This window comes from Alexandromys fortis, unplaced genomic scaffold (genome assembly GCF_014885135.2).
Source record: "Alexandromys fortis isolate MF-2015 unplaced genomic scaffold, M_Fortis_MF-2015_v1.1 scaffold_29, whole genome shotgun sequence".
In the NCBI taxonomy this organism is placed as follows: domain Eukaryota; kingdom Metazoa; phylum Chordata; class Mammalia; order Rodentia; family Cricetidae; genus Alexandromys; species Alexandromys fortis.
Genome location: NW_026067891.1, coordinates 182,062 through 201,095, shown reverse-complemented (window position 1 = coordinate 201,095; position 19,034 = coordinate 182,062). Strand labels below are relative to the sequence as shown.

At 54.4% G+C, this 19,034-nt stretch overlaps 1 protein-coding gene across 2 annotated transcripts in view; it reads right to left on the bottom strand.

Annotated features, from left to right (window-relative positions):
- Fgf18 (fibroblast growth factor 18) overlaps positions 1–16,991 on the bottom strand; it is a 30,583-nt gene extending 13,592 nt beyond the window's left edge. The window contains exons 1-3 of one of the 2 annotated variants that reach the window (XM_050137226.1): positions 16,824–16,991; positions 16,619–16,655; positions 4,339–4,519 (exon numbers count right to left, since the gene is read on the bottom strand). In XM_050137226.1, coding sequence (XP_049993183.1) covers positions 4,339–4,519; positions 16,619–16,655; positions 16,824–16,855 — 250 coding nt within the window. In that variant the 5' untranslated portion in view covers positions 16,856–16,991. Of the gene's footprint in view, positions 1–4,338; positions 4,520–16,311; positions 16,441–16,618; positions 16,656–16,823 lie in introns of those variants that run through there. The other variant, XM_050137236.1, reaches the window with a different exon arrangement.
- Positions 16,992–19,034: the final 2,043 nt, after the last annotated feature.

Here is a 19,034-nt window from a genome sequence, read left to right as displayed (position 1 = left end):
TGTGTGAGTTGGGGGTCCGAGCATGGAATGTCTTACTGGCTCACAGCCCTGTGAGGCAGGGGCCATGATGGCAGTTTACACATGGGGAGTCTGAGGCCCTGCAGCCAGCAGAGCGGCTGAGTCGCTTGCCCAGAGACACACTGTAAGGTGGAAACATGAAGACAGACTGCAGCTCCAGAGTTCACTGCAACAGGCAGGGATTGGACCTGAGCTGCATTGTGCATGGACAGAGCCTGGGCGCACAGTGTGGACCAGAAAGGGCAAGAAAGGCCCTGAGGAATAGATAGACTGAAGCGTAGGTCCCCAGCTGGCCTTCCCAAAAGCAACTCGGGGCCTCCGCTTTCAGACTGTGGGTTTGAAGGGCGGGGAATGGTAAGGGAATACAGAGGCAATGGAGTCAGAGAGAGCTGGGAACCTGCTTCAGTGAGAGGCAATTCAGAGAACAAAGCCAGGACGGGTTAGAGCTCCCTGTACCCAGGGAAAGCCCCAGGACCTGTTGCTCCCAACCCTCTCCTGCTGTGGGTGTGCGCGTGTACACACACACACACACACACACACACACACACACACGCACTGGGGAGAGGCTGGGCAGACCCATGTGCATAAGGGACTGGCTGACACATTCCCACATCAAGAGTTTTTGGCCTCCCCAGACAATATCCTCCCACGAAGAAAGGTTGTTGCCACCAAAAGCACCAAGAGGTCAGCAGTCAGCTCTCCCTTTCCCCTGAAGGTGAGTGGGGGGGGATGGAGGGGGAGGTGGGGCTGTAGTCTGGATCCCTTACCCTGTTATTGTTATACACACATGCTCAGGTGCCCAGAGTTCCTTTCTCTGCAAGTCCCTGAGGAGGTCTGCAGGCCACACACACTCACCAGAAAGGAAGAGGGGAAGAAAAGAAAATCAATTGGATTGATCGGAAACTATATTGGATCCTGCTGTAGTGCTAACACAGCCCTTCCCACATGGGATCCACAAGGCGTGGGTGGCCGCTGCTCCCTGGGGACAAGGCCAGAGGGTGGGAGGCTTAAGCTGAGAGGCAAAGATCCCATGCTAGATGAGAGAGTTTCTAGAGGAAGTCATGTCTGTTCATATTTGTATTCTCAAGGCAAAAACAGATGGGAGGAAGGGAGAAGGGTCTGCCTGAGCACCGGGCCAGGTTTCTCCTGAGCTTGGAAGGAGGTTTTTGCCCCGATGTCCCGTGTTGACCACCTTGTCCCCGGTCTTAGATGTACGCTGCATGTGTTCCTGCATTCAGGCAATGCTGATCACCTCTCTGTGGCTGGCTCTGAGGCCTGGGGATGAGACAGTGCACAGTCCCAGAAGCCTGGCATCTCCCAAGAGACAGAGTGGGGAAGCAGAGAACAGGATGCCAGACCGTGAGAGAAAAGCACAGCAGCAGAAGGGCAGAGGTGAGACGCTGATAAGAGGACAGGGAAGTGAAGGGCAGGTCTCAGGGATGTGTCGATAGAGAGCATCTTAGGTGTTTACACGAAATGTGCTTGGCCTGACCAAGGCACCATGCCTGCTGTATCGCAGTACACAAGAGAGGTAATACAGCCTGAGGCTGTGGGGGGAAGGGAGTGTCTCATGAGCAGAACCATCCCAGGACCCTGGTTGACCCAAGCACTTATATTCTAAGTGGCATGAGTCTTTAAGCGATAGAGTGGCACTTTGGACTGGTGGACCGAAAATGGACCGTGGGGTCAGACTCAGAGACTAGGAGACAAGAAAAACAGAAGCCTGCAGCCTCAGCCACGGCTGGTCCAAAAGACCCTTGTTCTTGACTCAAACCACCTTCCAGAAAGTACTAGAATGGAGAAGCAGCAAGATCTGAGGGTCCACAGACCTCTGTACCCAGCACAGAGGCTAGGCCTTGGACAACAGACCCGAAGCTGAGGATTCTAGGTGTCCACTTGACATCTGCTGTGAACTTCCGGTCCAGCAGACGACACAAGGCCGGGAAGCCAAGTGGATATCACAAGACTCTGGTGGTCCCAGACCCAGCCCTGAGAAGACAGAGCAGGTTCTGAAGTGCCCTGCACCCCGCTGCCCCTCCCCCAGCAAGGCAGCTCTCTGATGCAGAGAGGCGGCCCATCCTCCTGCCCTGCGTGGTCACATAAATCACCCTCCCAATAATATTTGTATTGATCATCTAGATTGGAAGCCTCCGTGGGCTCCATTGTCTCACTTCCTCTCCCAGGGCTCACAGATGGGGTCTCCCAGCCTCATCTGCGTTTCTAATGGGACATTCAAATGGAACAGCGACAGCCCGCAAGGCCCCACGTTGCCCTGGGTGTTGGGGGGGCTGGACGATCATGCAAACATGTTCCTTGAGAGAGAGGATGAAGGCTGAGAAGAGTGGCAAGCCAGGCCAGTTCTAGAATCAAAGTGGGCTTCTGTCAGAACCACTTGGGTGCTGGTCAGAGTGGAGGCGGACTCAGAGCACACCCCCGACCCACGGATCACTGAGGACATTTTGACTAGATCCCTCCCTCAGAGCCACGTGCATGTTAACGACACTGTACAAATAAGAAATGGGGACAGAGAAGGCAAAGTGCTTGGTGGAGGTCACAGAGTGGCCCAATTGAACTGGCTAGCGGGCCAGCCTCTGCAGAGAGTGTGGGCCATTTTGGGCTCCTCTCCCTCCCCAGTCCCTGCCTCCCTTCCCAGGGTGTGGACAGATGGCTCAACCAGGGTCTGACCCCCCTCCCCTTGTATTCTCCAGCCTGGAGGGGCCAGAGTGAGCTCCGGGGACACCCCAGGAGGGCACCTCCTCCTGCTTGGCCAGCCAGCTGCCCCTTCCCTGGCAGCACTGGGCAGAGGATCCCAGGGAAAACTACCACCTGGGTCTGCCCTGCACGGCCTAGCATCTGGGGGTGCCCCCCACAGGAACCAGAAGGCCTGAAACCTGCAAGGAGGGAAGCTGTGGTCAGAGCAAGGAAGGACAGTGAGGAACAGGGATGGAGCAAAACAAAGAGGGAAGGGGCATGAAACAGGAAGAGGAGAAAAGGAGAGGAGCCATGAAGAATGACTGTGCTGGAAGCCGAGGAGGCAGCTGGCCTGGAGGTGCTGGGGCCCGGGACCAGCCCATGCTGCCCAGCCTGGCCCAGCCCCCAGTATGGTGCAGCTGCCTCACTCAGGGCCGTACCATGAGGTCAGTACTGCCCTGGGGCTGTGGGAAAATAAATGGTGTCCAAGATAAAAGGTCCAAGAAATTATTCGTCTTGTTGTCATGTCCTGATGGCAACGGGCAGGGGCCGATAGGGCACCATCCCAGAAAGGCGAAGCTGGCAGGCTCGGCACACGTGCAGGACCCCACCCCCAGCCACTACCTCTAGGACCTGGGCCCCAGGAGACAGAAGGCTGGGGACTTGCATCCCAGACATGGGTAAGGACCAGGAAGCCTCCTGGCAGTCCCAGGTCTTTCTGTCTAGCAATTTTAAAGAAGTTGTTTTTGGGTTTTGTTTTGTTTCTTTTCTCCCTGGGACAGGGTTTCTCTGTGTAGCCCTGGCTGTCATAAAACTCACTCTGTAGACCAGGCTGGCCTCAAACTCAGAGATTCGCCCGCCTCTGCCTTCCAAGTGTTGGGATTAAAGGCATGCACTACTACCGCCAAACCCTGTCTAGCAACTTCAAATAAAATATCTGCATGTTTAATATTTGCCCAGCATCTGTCTTGGCTGAATCCTCTTCAGAGTGCTAAGGAGGTGAAGTTATGTCTGCTCCATTTCATGTGCTGGGGGCTAGGGAAGAGAAAAAAAGTTCCAGTGTTCCTCTTCTGACTTCTGCAGCAGAGGAAGGCTGCAAGTGCTCCTCAGCAGCCCCTCCCCCAGGAGAACTGAACTGTGTAGGGACCAAGAGAAGGTCACAGGGCCCATGACCCACGTTGTTGTGAGTACCCATGTCTTATGGGTGTACAAGGTCAAGCTGAATACACACATGCACATTTGCATACACACAGATACACACTCCAGAAGCACTCATGAAGATGACTTCCCCACTAGAGCATCCAGAGAGCAGAACCAGAGGCTTCCACCCTTCCCAGAAGCTGAACCTGGGCAGGAGGGAGCGGTGGTGCAGGGAACCGACACTGACATTTGTGCATTCTCACCCAAGCCACCGTGGAAGGGGTGATTTTTATTCATTTATTTAATGAGCTTCTTAAGGGCTCACTAATGCCCCCCCCCATTTTATAGACTGAGAAACTGAGACCCAGGAGAGCTAACACTAGGTCCCAGGCCATGCATCCAGGACAATACAGAGCCGGGGTTTGAATGGGAACTCTCCAAGGCTGGCAAGAGCGTGTGCAAGGCGTGTAGGTAGGGTCTGACACATACCATACTTGTCCCCGTCCTCGCCACGGGCACTGATCCTACGGCCCAAGACTTGAATGTGCTTCCCACTGGTCCTGCTGTAGAGCTGGTACAAGCGCAGCTGCTTCCGGCTCACATCATCGCGAGCCCGCGTCTGGTTCTCCACGTGGATGCGGAAGTCCACGTTCTCCTCGGCCGCCAACACCTACGCAAGGGGAGGAGCCAATGGTGAGTCTCTCCGCTACACCCCCCTTTGGCCAGGCCCCATTTCACAGACAAGGCAACGGAGGCTGCTGGGAAATAATATAGCTGAGAATCGGGCCTGGGTATCTAGATCTTCCCACCTGCCGGCACGTGGCGTTCTCTGTGACCTTGGCATGCAGGTTGCTCTGCTCCGATCTCCTTTTAGTACAGAGCCCCCTCTCCCAATGGTATCTGGAACTATAAGGAGCGCCTGAGCAACTATGAAGAGAACCAGTGTCCACAGGGCTTCAGGGAGAAGATGGAGGGACACATGGCAGGGACAAGTCAGCACGAGCAATCACAAGTACTGGCCACTGCGCCAGAAACCAGCATTGCCACGTCCCCTGGATCTCCACGGGAACCCTCACACTCACTCCACGGTACTGGCCCATGTCCCAGGCCCCATATTGTCACCAATTTAAATCCCCCGTGATAACGCTGTGGCCCTCTTGCCACTTAGTTCTCATCAAGCCACACCCTCCAGAAAGCCTCCTTAGGTTGCTCCCTCAATCTCTGCTCCCATCCATCTTCAAAAATACAGCCCCTCCCCTAAACAGCATGCACCCCTCTCCTCCTCAGTCCAGTCCAATTGTGCCCTGCTGATAACCCACCCTCTACCAAACACAGCCCTGCCATAGAATCCTCCCGGTCCACACTCCTCAGGGCTTCCTCACCCTCAGAGGTCCTCCCTGGGGCTTCCAGGCCAACAAGCAGCCCCCCTGCCCCCCCATGCTTTCCCTCCTCTTTCTTCTTCTCTTATTCCTTCTAGGCCTGTCCTACCACCTTAGCTTGAAAGTCTCTGAAACCCTCCTGATACTTAGCACACACCAACTCAGGTCCTTTGCACCTGCTCTCCGGCTCTCTCAGTTCTCTGTACTCATTTCTCTCAGGTCTCTGCCCAGACGTCACCTCAAACAGACCTCCTCGGGTTGCCCTCCCCCTGCCACCCTACTACGAGATCCCTCCTGGCACCTGCAACTCAACATAACATTTACCTACTCGGCTTCCATCTGTCTGCTCTGACGACACTGACGGCACCTCACAGAGTTCTCGCTCTCTCCCCTGGGCCACTGTCCCAAGAGCCCCAGCACAGACACACAAGCCTTTGTTCCAACAAATGCGTGAATGAATGAATGAATGAATGAATGAATGAACAGATGAAGTCCTGCCATGCCATTAAGAATTACGTTACATTCACCTGTACCTGCTAGTTAGCTGGGCGGCCCATCCCATCTTAGAAGTCAGGACAAGGCTAGAATGAAGACAGTTTGTCCTGCAAGATGTGCTGGGGTAATGGTTAGGATTAGGGGTTTGTTCTGTGACCCCACCAAGTCTGGCACAATGCTAGCACACAAGACCCCAGTCCCAGAAAAGCATTGCTCACCCAACCGTTGCTAGAGCTCTCTGGACCCTGGCAGCCCAAGCCATCGCCTTCACTATGAGATCTCTGTGACTCAGTTTCCTCACAATGAATATGATGAAGACAGTACCCACCTCGGGGGTTGCTATGAAGACTAAACACAAAAAGCAACATGGCAGTTACTTCCACATCTAAGCAAGCGCCAGAACTTTTGACAAGACTCCGAGTGAAGCTCTGCTAAGTGGAAATCGAGGTTCACAAATGCCCATTCTGCAACTACCATGCGCCTCCCTCAGTCTCCACCAGCCATGAGGCCCACTCACAGTAGCAGGGTCTGCCTCTCCTCCCACCCTGACAGCCATGGAGGCCCACACACGGAGGGTATTTTTCGGGAAGACCCTACACTTGGGGCCATTGACCTTTCTGGAGTGATTCCTGGAGTCATCTTAGCCCTATCCCCTCCCCCAAAAGTAGGCACAGGATCCCTGCCCTCCAGCGCTCCTCCTCCCACAGGAGACTATTGACTGGAGGTCAAGCTGGCCTCCTCATCACCGGTTCCCAAGGGGCGCTTTCCTACCCCAGAAGCTGTCCTTCTATTAATGACTTTTTTTCCTGGCCCGCTGGACAGAAGCAGCAGAGTGACCCAGGGTCAGCAAGGTCTATTGGGTGGCCCTGCCCCAGGATATGGGGACACAATCCATCTTGCCTAGCTTCCACCACTTAAGCCATAGTCTGACCAGGTCGATCTCTAGGGAAGTAGCCGGTGGCCTCTGCAGAAAACTGGGCTCTTCTTCTGGAAAGGCTGGGTACCCTAGACTTCCTATCAAAACCTCTGGAGGGTCCAGGGCACCAGCCCCTCTACCTGCCATTAGAAGCCCGCATTAGAGATTCCCTCAACATTACCTCACAGGGCAGGGTCTTGGCATGCTATTGTTCCCAGGGTTTGGAAAACCAGTCTCATTCCTGGGTATCAGCTTGTCCCCAGGAAGCAATCAGCAGTGTTTGCCAAATGACTGGAGGCCAGCAGCAAGCCCTTCCCTTCCCATCCAGATACCCAAAGTGCCTGGTAGAGGGAAGCAAGGGATGCTGTACTCTGGGGGGGAGGGGGGGGACCGCACACATCGCTTTGCTCCAGGCATCTTGCTGAGAAGACCCAGGCCATATGCCTGTTCTAGCTCCACCAACTCCAGAGCTTTGGAATATCAGGGAGCCAGGGAAATCCCATTTCCCAAGTTGGACCTTGAGGCCACCCTCAAGAGCCATAGGGCTGGGAATGGGTACACCAAATTTTAGGCTTCGCTGCCCAGAGCTATGCAATGCAAACTTGCCTTGGGAGAGTCACTGTCCCCGCTTTCTGGCGGAGTGAGTGGCAGCTTTCTTGGCTATGGTACCTACTGCCCTCATCCTGGTGATAATCTGATCGATACGAAAGGGAGTTCTGCCAGCTTCTGGAGACCATGGGGACACCTGCCACACATCCTCCATCCATCTTCTTCGAAGGCTTCAGCCCCGACTCTGAGAAGCACGTCTGGGAGCATCCCCATTCTCCCCAGACCACATACATTGCCACCTCCTGAAGACATCCATCAAGATCCAGGCCACTACATGAACCTCTGACACCAGGATAACAGGTACCATTCGACCTACAGGTTCCCTCGCTCCAACCACAACAGGTGACTCCCATTTTCCTATCTGCAAAATGTAATTTTTTTATAACATTTACCTTGGGAAAAAATTACATTTAGTAACTGTAACAGCCATTACATTATTTTTTTTAAAGTCTTGCTTTATGAACAGCCATGGGGTTTTTAATCTCTGTGTGTGCACCTGAGTATGTATGCATATTTGGAGGGGGGTTGCATGCTGAGGTGCATGCGTGGAAGTCAAAGAACATGTCAGTCCTTGTCTCTTCCCTTGCTTGAGACGGGATCTCTTTCTGTTATTGTTCTCTGCTATATACACCAGGCCCTCTGGCCCACGAGCTTTGGAGGTCCTCCTGACTCCACCTCCTGTCTCGCCATAGGAGAGCTGAGATTATTAGGTGTGCACTTCCCTGCCCAACTTTATGTGCACTCTGGGGATTTGATCTCGGGTCCTCACTCGCACAGAAAGCTCTTTACTTGCTGGGCCAGCTCTCCAGCTCAGCAGCCATGATAAGTCACCACCACTGTGGGTGACTTATCTTACACAGTCACCAGAGTGATGTCATAAGCAGGAATGATTAGCATCCCCACGTCAAAGCTGGGGAAAGTAAGGCTTGGGGGAGGTCACGTGTCCTAAGTCATGGAAAGAGTGAGAAGAGGACTCAAGAGTCAAACACAACTTCACCTGCGTCTAGCGTTCAAGCCAGCCGCTTCGTCCACACCTCCCTCCCACCTGGGTCCCCTCATCCTGGGTTTCAGCTATACCTGGCCAAACACATTAGACAGAAAATTCCAGACATGAGCAACGATGTTCTAGTTCAGTAATGTTATGAGTAGCATGATAAAATTTTGCACCATTGTCTGACCCACCTATCCGTGTTGCATCTGCTACCCACCTGTTAGGTATTAGTTAGTAGCCGTCTAGGCTCTGAGGTTTACAGACTCAGCATCTCGGTGCTCGTACATGGGGTAGCCCATCTGACAGATCTGAACATGCATGACGCAAGTAAAAGGATACAGCTGCACTCTGGGAAAAGCCGGATCAGAACCTATGGCATGGCTAAGGAAGAGGATACCGAACACAGAGGAACTAGAAACCTGAACTCCCCTGTGCAAGAGGAAAATGAAGTCCCCCAGCTACCCTCAGATTCTTGAGACCTCTTGCCATCCATGTCCATCTCCAGACATCCCTGCCCAGGACTGAAGGACCTCCCTAGTCCCAAGAAAGACAACCACAAGTTCAAGCAGCAGCAGGAGCCTAGGGCTTTTATAGCTCCTTCAAATTCTAGGTTCAAACCCAAGATTTCAAGCCTTCTAAGAATGGATTCCAGTAAAGTCAGCTTCCTTCTCCACTCCAAAAGGTAGCCTGCCCCCTCCAAATGCTTCCTCAAGGGCAGCCTGGAGTTGGCTATGTGACTCACAGTGGCTCTGAATTCCCAGGCAGACGGTAAGCGCCACCCAGGGGCCATCGGCTCATTCCTCAACGAACTTGAGCAAGCGCAAAGGACCCTACCCCTAGGCTCCCTGTGACACAGGGAGGCACAGAGAGGACAAGAGACTTGTCAAGGCACACAGGACACAGCAGAGCCAAGCAACATCTCAACACATTCAGTTTTGAAGCATCAGTTTAATCCAACTGGCACTGCTTCATAAAAAGGGGGACTAAGGTGCCCCCTCTCAGCCCCCTTTGATGCCCCATGCTCCCAACAGCCCAAGCTTATGGCCTCTCCCAACATGCTCCCCGCACCCACCGCAGCCTGGATAGACAGTGTGGCAGCAAAGGGCCTTTTCCCCACCCCCAGCCTGTCCATTAAGCTCCCAGGGCTATCAATGTATTGATTGGCAGGACCAAGCCATCAGCATGGGTGGGGCACTGCAGAATGGGGGCTGGGCCCAAGGTCCAGCCTCCCTCTCCCCATACATCAGCCTTCCCCATACAGATTGTCAATACTGGGCAGGTAGTCAATCCTGCGGCTAGCCTGGTGAGGGACAGGACTCGTGTGGACTGAGCTCCTTTTCCCTCCTCTTGTCCCCTGCCAGCGTCTGTGTCACTCCACCTCCCTAAAGTTATGGGCAGGGGTAGTCAGCATGCCCAGGAGATGACAAACAAGCTCTTTTTCCAGGGCTCAGTGCCCACAAGGGCCTTTCTATCAGCCCGGCCCTAAGCATGACGCTCCAGTGGCCACAAAGGGTTTGCAGCACACTGAGCACAAAATGTTGTTCCCTTCTTCGAGGTAGCCTGTTCCACGGTCCTCGGTGACCTTACGTGAGCTCACACACATGCACCTGCAGGTTCGCAGTACACTCTTCATCTGGCCAACTGCCCTGGCTGTGGTCTGGTTTCAGGGTCCAAGCTCCATTCTCCAATAGCACTCCTCGGGGCCTGCTGCCTGAGGGCTGGGACAGGTATAAATCCCCTAGGGGCCCAGCACCTAGAACAGAGGCAATGGGCACAGGGACTCCAGGCCCCTAAGCCCCTCTGCTCACTGAGCTGAGAGGGTCCATCCAGTGCCCAGAGCCTGCATCTTTCTCCCCTGGATCTCTAGAAATAAGTACAAGCTGTTTGATGGGCAAACAGGCTTCAAGAAGTCCATAGCTGAGAGCTACAATTCTGCTTCACTTAACATCTGAAAAGAGCCTGGCTCTGTGCCAAGGGCTCCCCCAAGGGACCACAGTCCCCCTCCCAGCAACCCCAGGGGCGACACTGTATCCTGGTGTTCCATTAGTGAGGAGGCCAATCAATCCTCTCCATCACACAGCTGGTGAGAGCCCGAGGCAGGGTGTGACCAGTGGACTGAGTTCAGACCCCAGACTCTATCCTTTCCCTGCAAAGAGCGCAGTTGACCAGAGAAAGTGACAAGTGCCATGGGATTCCAAGGCAGAAGGTGGAGGAGAGGGGAGGCAACCTAAAGTGCCCGTGACCTCCTCATGTAGTCCACTGAGGGAAAGCAGAAGCCTTGAAGACCAAACCCACTGGGCTCCAGGAATAGCGTGGGTATCCTATAAATGCTCACTAGTTTGTTTATGAGTGTCCACAGCATGCTTGGTCCAAGATACGGCCTTCATTAATCCTGTCAATGATTCTGGGAAATTCTTGAAAATTTCTGCTGTGCCCGTTGTGACTTTCTGGAACAGGTTCTCACTATAATGCCCCAGGCTGACTCAACATCCTGCCTCGGTCTCCTCCGTGTTGAGTTACAGATGAGTGCCGCCCTGCAAAGCCTTGGGAATAACATAATTAATCCCTCTTCATAAGCGATGAGGAAGCGGTTACGCCAAGAGGCTCAAGGTCTTGCCCAAAGCCAGGCACCCTGAATGGTGGAATTAACACGCAGAGCTAAGTTCAGATTCCCTGCTCCCAACAGACCGGAGTACCTGCTGCCACTCAGCCAAGGAACATTTCCTTCTTTGCTTTCTCTAGCCCGTGGCAGCGCACGGTGCACCTAGGACACAGCAGACAATCGACCGGGCAATTACAACCACTCGGTTATTGGGGTGAATGTTGGCCACTCTCTATAGAGCAGCTCATTTAGCTCTCACCAACCCTAAGGAGGTACTTCACTTTAATTAACCCACTTTACAGAGATAGGGAAAACAGGAGCAGGGGGTTGAAGACCACAGATCATGGGCTGAAGGACTGCAGAATCAAAACCCAGGCCCCTCTGACACCACTGCCTTGCACAGGGCCCTTCACAAGCTTCCAACGCCCGGCTCCTACCCAGCTGGATGAACCAAGCAGAGCAACGCGCGCCAGGGTGGACTGAGCCAAGGCAGAGACTGATCCTGTAACCTTGGAGTCTTTGTTCTGTGGCCCTTCGCCGACCAATGTACAGTGTCTCTGGCCCCATCGTCAACATGGCAACATTTTTTATGTCACTTAGATGTCAGAGCCTAAGAACTACCAGTCAGCCGGTCCCACAGTCTAAGGAACTTGCCCGCTGCTGTTCCAGAACAAATTTTCACCTCAGGCCCAAGGTGTGGCAGCAGGCCTAAACTCATCCTAAGGTAAGGCTGTGTGCCTCTCCTCCTGCCTTGGCCTAGGCGAAGAAATGTCAGCACGCTCTTTCCTCCAGGGGTCTGCCGCAGGCCCTTTTAGTGACTAGTCTGGCCAACCAAGTCAAGGACACACACAAGTTCATCAGAACAGATGAACACACACACACACACACACACACACACACACACACACACACACACACAGACAGGCAACAGAGGCAGGCAAGAATCCTCCTAAGACCAGAGTCATGGCAGTCAGGCATAGAACTGCCATCTAATCCTCTTAGACAACAGCCACTATTTTATTGGGGCTTTTGTTTGTTTGTTTGTTTGGAGGGGAGAGTGGTATTTTTGCCATTTTACACTTACAGAAGTTAAGCATCAGGGAGGTGAAGTAACTCACCCCAAGGTCACACAGCACACACAAGGCAGAGCCACAGCTTGAACCAAGCTGCGTGAATGGAAAGCCCTCAAATTGCCTTTAACCTGGGCCGCAGATGCAGGCATCCAGAGTTGAATCCTTAGCTATGCTTCCTTTTTGCTGTATGACCAAGGACAGGTTACTGTGTAGTGCTGAGGTCCTTGCTCCCTAACCCCAAACTGGTGGTGAGCTAGAACCTGGGCAGTGTTAAGACAATACCAGGCACCCAGCGAACACAGTGGGTTGGAGCTCTTGTCAGCAGCCTTACGGGCCGGCACCCTCACACCTTTCCTGCTACAGGACCAAGTCGGAACCACAAAGTCGTACTGGAGATAGATGCGTCCTCCCTGTTCCCTCTCAGCCTTCCTTTGGGGGCCCAGAGAACCACAGTGCTGCCCCAGGGCAGGGAGGAGGCCACACCTGTGACTGTGACAGGCTGCCCCCGGTCCACTGACACTGGCTGCGCCAACCACAGAAATTTTAAAAATCCACCTCCTTATCTCAAAGCAAGTGGGTGACCTTCCCTGGCTTCAGGAATGCTGGCAGGGTGCCCCACCACTCCCCTCTTTCTGCCCTGGGAAGGAGGCACCCACATCTAGCTCTGGGGCCCTCCAAGATCAAACCTTTCCCAGGAGAGGAATAGAGAGGCAGCTGCCTTCTATTAGTGTCACCTACCCTCGTGAGATCCTTCCCACCAAGGACCCCCACCATGCCTGCCTCCTGAGACTCTTTCCCCTACTAGTAAACTGCAGGATTCCTTCTAGAAGAGATAGAATTAATACAAGATCTTAAATCCAGATTCTTGGCTTGTAGCCATAGCCCTGAACAAATCCCTTCCTGGCTAGTTCTCTATCTGGCTTTCTCCGTCTGGGAGTCAGGAATGTGACTCCATCCTACCTGGCTTCCCCGTAGAAAGCTGGAAGGATGAACATCGCTTCTCTACATGAGATGCCTTACATTCTTACAATCAACCCCTTTTGTACCTAGGTAAGATGCTTCCCAGGAATTGGAAAACCTCGCATCACGATGCTGGAACATCCAGCAGTGTCCCCCTCTAGGCTGGAAGAATCTTGAGGCCAGGGATTGTCTAGGTTCAACAAGGACCAACCGCCTAGGATCCCAGGGCCAACAAAAAGCAGGCTAAGTGCTGAATGAAAATTCAGCTGAATGGACCAATGAATGCTGCTGCTTTTAATAACTTAAAACGCCATCCACGGGGGCTGGAGAGATGGCTCAGCGGTTAAGAGCACTGCCTGCTCTTCCAAAGGTCCTGAGTTCAATTCCCAGCAACCACATGGTGGCTCACAACCATCTGTAATAAGGCCTGGTGCCCTCTTCAGGCCTGCACGTAGACAGAATATTGTATACATAATAAATACATAAATAAATACATAAATAAATAAATACCATCCAACAGGACCACCCTCCTCTTGATGCAAAGGCCATCCCTAGCTGGCCAGCCTAAAGGAAGGCTCTCAGCCTCAGACAGGAGGCTAGGCGCGGGTGGTCAGGCCAAGTGGGGAGGGGAGGGGTATGACTAGAACTCCAAACTCTGACACCTCCTGATGAGACAGGAAGTAGCCCTGTGGAAGAACAAGGGGCTAGCAGGAGGGACAAGAGGTTGGAGGAAGCCCCCCCACACACATACCTCCCTCACTGGCCTGCCTTATGCTAGCCTGTCTAAGGAAGGCAAGGACCTAGTGGAGCCTGGCGGCAGGAACAATGTCGGGCAGGTGCCGGCAGAGCTTCGTGAAAAGCCTGGCCCGGTGTCATTGTCAGAGCTCAGCCAAGTGCAGAAAAGCAATTTACTGGTCACGCTGCCTGCTCCCCGCGGAAATTTTTTAAATTCTTCTGATTTGAGCTATCTGCGGTGTCCTGAGTCGTGTGGAGAAAGGATGAAGGGGTTTTTATTAAATTCCCAGCTTCCCACTTCCCAGGGTGGTCAGTGGGTGAAGGCGGGGCTCACCACACTGGTGGTGGGCGGAGGACAGTATCTGGCATTGAGTGTATTCATGGAAACCTAACTTAGGGGAATCCATTTGAGGCCTTGTGACTGAGAACTGGGAGGAGGGGAGGCCCCCAGAAATTCCACCGCTAAAACTGTACCAATCCCCTAAAATAGTAAAGACGGAAGTACACTAGCTTTTTAGTTGGCCAACACGCCTCCCGGATTGGGGTCACCATCAACAACATTTCTTCTGCCCCAGCCACACAGCACTTCAGCTTAAGGGCCACCTTTCACAAAGGATGAAACTAAACTCCTACAGAACCACAGACAGGGCAAAGAGGGCACAACGAAGCTGGGGTCTGGCAGAGATCACCTATTGCCAAGTCCTTGGGGCCCTTCCTCACATGGGAAGGCCTTCTGGTCTACTTACACCAAAGGCATTCCTTCTGCGCGTGCTCCTGTGCAGCCTGCCCAGGACAGCATCAGACAAAATTGCCTCTGCAATGTTTGGACCTCACACTCACGGTCATCTTCATCTCTACCATTAATGGCCACTCTATCCCTGCCTCTGAACTATAAAGTGACCATGAGTCCGCTAATCATTTCCTCTGGTATTTATTTACCTTTTAGGAATACTGGATACATATATATATATGTATATGTATATATATATATATATATATATAGAGAGAGAGAGAGAGAGAGAGAGAGGGTTGCTATGAATCCTCTTCCAGACACACCAAATTTACGCACTATCCTCTGAGTTATCTTCAAGGACACTCCCCGGCCAGTCCCAAAGATAAAGACCAGGGGTTAAAAACACCAGCCCTATGCAGTTCAAAAAAGTGCAGTAGCTGCAGGGGACAAAGGGGCAAAGGAAGGGTGATGGAAGGGAGGGAGGGGAGGTTCCCTCACCTGCATGGATCCGGCCTCTTGGCCTAACCCAAGCAGACCACCCTGCCTAGAGATGCTGGCTCTAGTTCTGGCCCAGAGGTGGAGGTGAGAGGCAGACGCCTCCCTCACATTCCCATCAGAGAACACAAAGACCACCCGGCAGCCCCTCCCGGGCCCTACTTAAAGAAGAATGGAGAGCAGCAAGCATGCGCAGGTTTGGGCAGCAAGATCCAAAGGTTTCTTTCTGCCTCCACACCCATTTCCTCAACTCCTGCCCAGGCTCGGCCAGCCAGACAAGCAGACCCCCTGGAGTGACCCTGGAACCTGCCCTCTGCTTGGGGACTCAGCTGCAGACGAACTAGCAGCCCATGCATGGCACTAGCCCTTTTCCCTAACATCGACCACCCCCCCCACACACACACACACCCGCTTCACCACACAGGGTCACATCTGCTTTGGCAAACAGCCAGTGTTAAGTTACTGACTCCAGTTGTATTGATTCAAGGAGTCACTGGGGACCCCAGCCTGGCCAACAGAAGGAAAGAGGCCATCAGTCTGTCCATCCATCTAGCCTTCCAGTCCCCAGTCTCAACTGGTTGCCCTGAGCTTCATGCCGGTCCCAAGGAGCAGTCTTCTCCAGAGAGTGGAAAGAGATGCACAAGACCCAACAGCAAGCACTGCTCAAGCAGCAGTTACACACAAGCTTCCTGTACCAGAAAACTGAGAAAAGCACCTCTGGCCCACGTACAGGACTGTCTCCAGACACCTCCAGAACTCAGAAGGCTCCGACCAAGCATCTTCCCATTAACCCAGCAAGGACACCTGCCTTTCACGGAGAGGGGGGGAGGGGACAGATAATCCTCTTTTGGTTTGTGTCCAGTTTATCCTAAGTCTCCTCCCTTTTTGCTGTAGGTAGGTGGAGGTATTGGGCAGCTGGTGTTTCCTATTCCCTTTCCCTCGCCCCCCCCCCACCCCTCCCCACACACACCACGCTGAGGCAGCCCTGGTCTGGTTCTAATCGGGGCTGAAGTCGACTCCCTACCCCCCCCCCTTTTCCTTCATTTCCACGGCTTTGGAAGCCAGAGCATTCCAACTGTCTGTGTGCCAAGACCTTCCCGAGTCTGAAAGCTGCTGAAGTAACAGATCAGATTTTAGCAAGTGCTTTCCAGGCTGAGCGCCAAGCCCTCTTCTGATTCACAGAGTGAACGGGGACCAGGCAGGGAACAAGCCCTGGGCTGCACCACCTTGGGCAAGGACATGTGGAGCAGAGCGCAGCAGGATGGGGAACAGTCAGTCTCGGTCTCTCTCTCTCTCTCTCTCTCTCTCTCTCTCTCTCTCTCTCTCTCTCTCTCTCTCCTCCCACCCACAGAGTAATTTACAACTAAAGCTCTCTCTGGACTCAAAATCCACTCAACTGAAAACAACCTTTTTGTCTGCAAGCACAAGCAGGCTGTAAAGGGACAGTTGGCAGAAAAAAACCCTAGGTCCCTACCACTCGCCAGCTGCAGTCGGGGGTTGGTGTCCCGCACATCGCTTGGGCCAAGCCCTTGGGAAATCTACCGACCAGCCCGCACTGGCTAGAGCCCCGCAGCAGCTCCTAGCCCTTGGCCCAACACCACCAGCGCAGGACGCGCGCGAAGCCGCCCTTCCGCGCCCTGGGAACAGGTGCACTGGGCTTGTTGCCCGGGAGGGGTGGGGCACCAAGAGGGGGCGCGGTCCCGGGAAGGGGGGTCGGCCCGAACCTCTAGGAAGAGTGCGCGCGGGGGAGGGGGAAACCTCTCAGTCTGAACCCCACGTACCTGAACCTGGAAGCACAGCAGTAGAAAGTGTAAACACCTGCGAGAGAAAGAGGGAGAGGTGGTCAGTGGGACCCGAGAGAGGGGGCGCGGATGGACAGATAGACACGCAAGCAAAAAGTCATGCGAGCAGACGGGCAGACAGACAGAGCCACACGCACAGGGACAGGCATCCAGGCAGGGTGGGCAGCCCCAGGCGGGCGCTTACAGGCAAGTGCAGGCGGAGGGCGCTGAATACATCGCGGGGCGGGGGGGAGGCGGCGGCTCCTAGCCCAGCCTGCACATGTCCGCTCCGCGCGGCCAGGACCGGGCGCCTCCGCCGCCGCCGCCGCCGCCGCCGCCGCTGCTGCTGCTCTCTCCTCGCCGGCTGCTGCTGCTGCAGACTCTGCTGCTCCGGGGCGCTCCGCGGCGCGCCCTGCGGCATCAGCGCCCCGCGCGGCTCCTCCCGAGCGCTGCGCCCTCCGAGCCGGCGCGGGGGCTGCGGGGCGACCGCGGTGCGGGAGGCGCCCGGCCGGTGTGGAGAAGCTGGTCCGAGGCGGGCGAGAGGGCCGTCTGGGCGTTCGCAGGACACGGGCTGCCGACTCAATCCAGGGACAGCATGCACCGCTGGGGTTGCGGCTGGGGCCCCGCTGCCAAGGCGCGAGGCTGGCGGGGCCGGCGGGGCCGAGGTTAGCGCTCCGAGGCTGGGGCGCGCGGCTGCAGTGCGAACGCGTCACGGCCGCTCCGTCTGGGCGCCCGCCGGCTCATGTCTCCTCCTCCGTGTCTCTCCGGCCGTGCGCATCGCCGCCTCCCACCGCTGGCGGCGGCCGGGGCGTTTTCTACGCGCGGGCGGCGAGGGGGCGGGGGGCCGGGGGCGGTCCCGGGCCCGCGCCGGCACAATGAGGATGCGGGGCCCGGGGGCTCCCCCCTCGGGGCGCGGCCGGACGGGCGCTCAGCGCGGCTGGGTGCGCCGCGCCCACATCAAAGCCGGCCCTGCCTGCTTGCCTGCCTGCCGCGGCCTCTCCACTGCCTCCTCCTCCTTCTGGCGGCTCAGGGCTGGAGGGGAGGCACTCAGACTGTCTGCGATGGGACTGGCCGTTCAGCAGGGCAGAACCCACGAGGCTGGAGCTGGTAAGCTCTGGGAGCCGTCGGAGCACTGCGCCACAACGCTAATATTGGCCGACTGGAGCAGGCGGGGTTCCCAAAGAACGCAATTAGGTGCAGAGCGTCCTGCCTCCCTCACATTTGCTGTTCGCACTCACATCCACTAGTGCTCGGAAGCAGGGAGAGGACAGACGAGGCCCACCAGCTGGGGTGGCTCAACTAAAAGGAGTAGCGTTTACCCTCGACCTGAGGCCACGCAAGATAAACCCACGCCCTCCCCACAATGGGGTGACTACGCTAAGTGAAGCCTTCTCTTCCCGTTCCTGCCGTGAGAGATGGAAAGGGCTCAGGAGCGTCTCTCCCTTCCCCCGCTCTGGGACTCTTAAGGTCGGTTCTAGGGATTCCAGCTGCATTCTCTAGTAGGTGATCCGTTTTTTGGAAGCACACGGCTACCACCTAGCGGTTCGGAAGTGCCGCTGTAACCCCAGCCTTGACGCGATTTATGCGAGTAGCCAGGACTCTGGTCAGCGCTTACTCCAGGCCCTCTTTGGTTCACACACCAAGCAGCTTGTTTTCCTGCCCTTAATCATCAACCCTGAACTTTTTCTGTCCTTTTCTGTCCTTCCATTAACCCCAAAGTGTAGATATTGTCATAGGACTGCCTCATTCTGTCTAGAACCTGGATCAGCCAAACTCTGCTTTGGACTGATGCTAAGGCAAACAGGTCAGTGTGCAAGAAACTAGAGAACAGGCTCAAAATGCAAAACTCAGGAATTCAGATTATTTGGTTTAAAGCCTTGTCAGTAGCTGTGGTTGCTATTGCCCGTTCACTGGGGCATACAGTAAAGAGGGTGCTGCTCAGTAGTGTTTGTTATTCCCGAAGTTATAGAAACATAGTAGTATTTATTCCAAGTATCAAACCTCCCTGATAGCTACTTTTCAGTTCCTTTTCAAAGCCAAGGCTAATGAGACAGCATTCAAAACAAACCCTGAGCCATGCAGCAGTGGCACAGACCTTTAATCCCAAAACTCCCAGGAGGAAGAGGCAAGCCAGGACAGCCAAGGTTACACTTTGAGGGGGAGGGGGGCACCATACAACATATAACCTGAAAACCTTTGCAAAATCTTGTGCTTTGAGATAGTTCTTGCATGAGGCTAAATTCATTTTATGTAGATTTTCTGGATTGCTAGAACTAGTCTTGCGAATTTATAACTTCCTAAAATTGGAGACTAATGAATCAACCAATCCTTGGAGTGAAATGACCAACCACGAATAGTAATGAACCAAAATGCCTTTGGCCTTGCTTTACAGATTCTCGAAAGTTGTGCATGCATG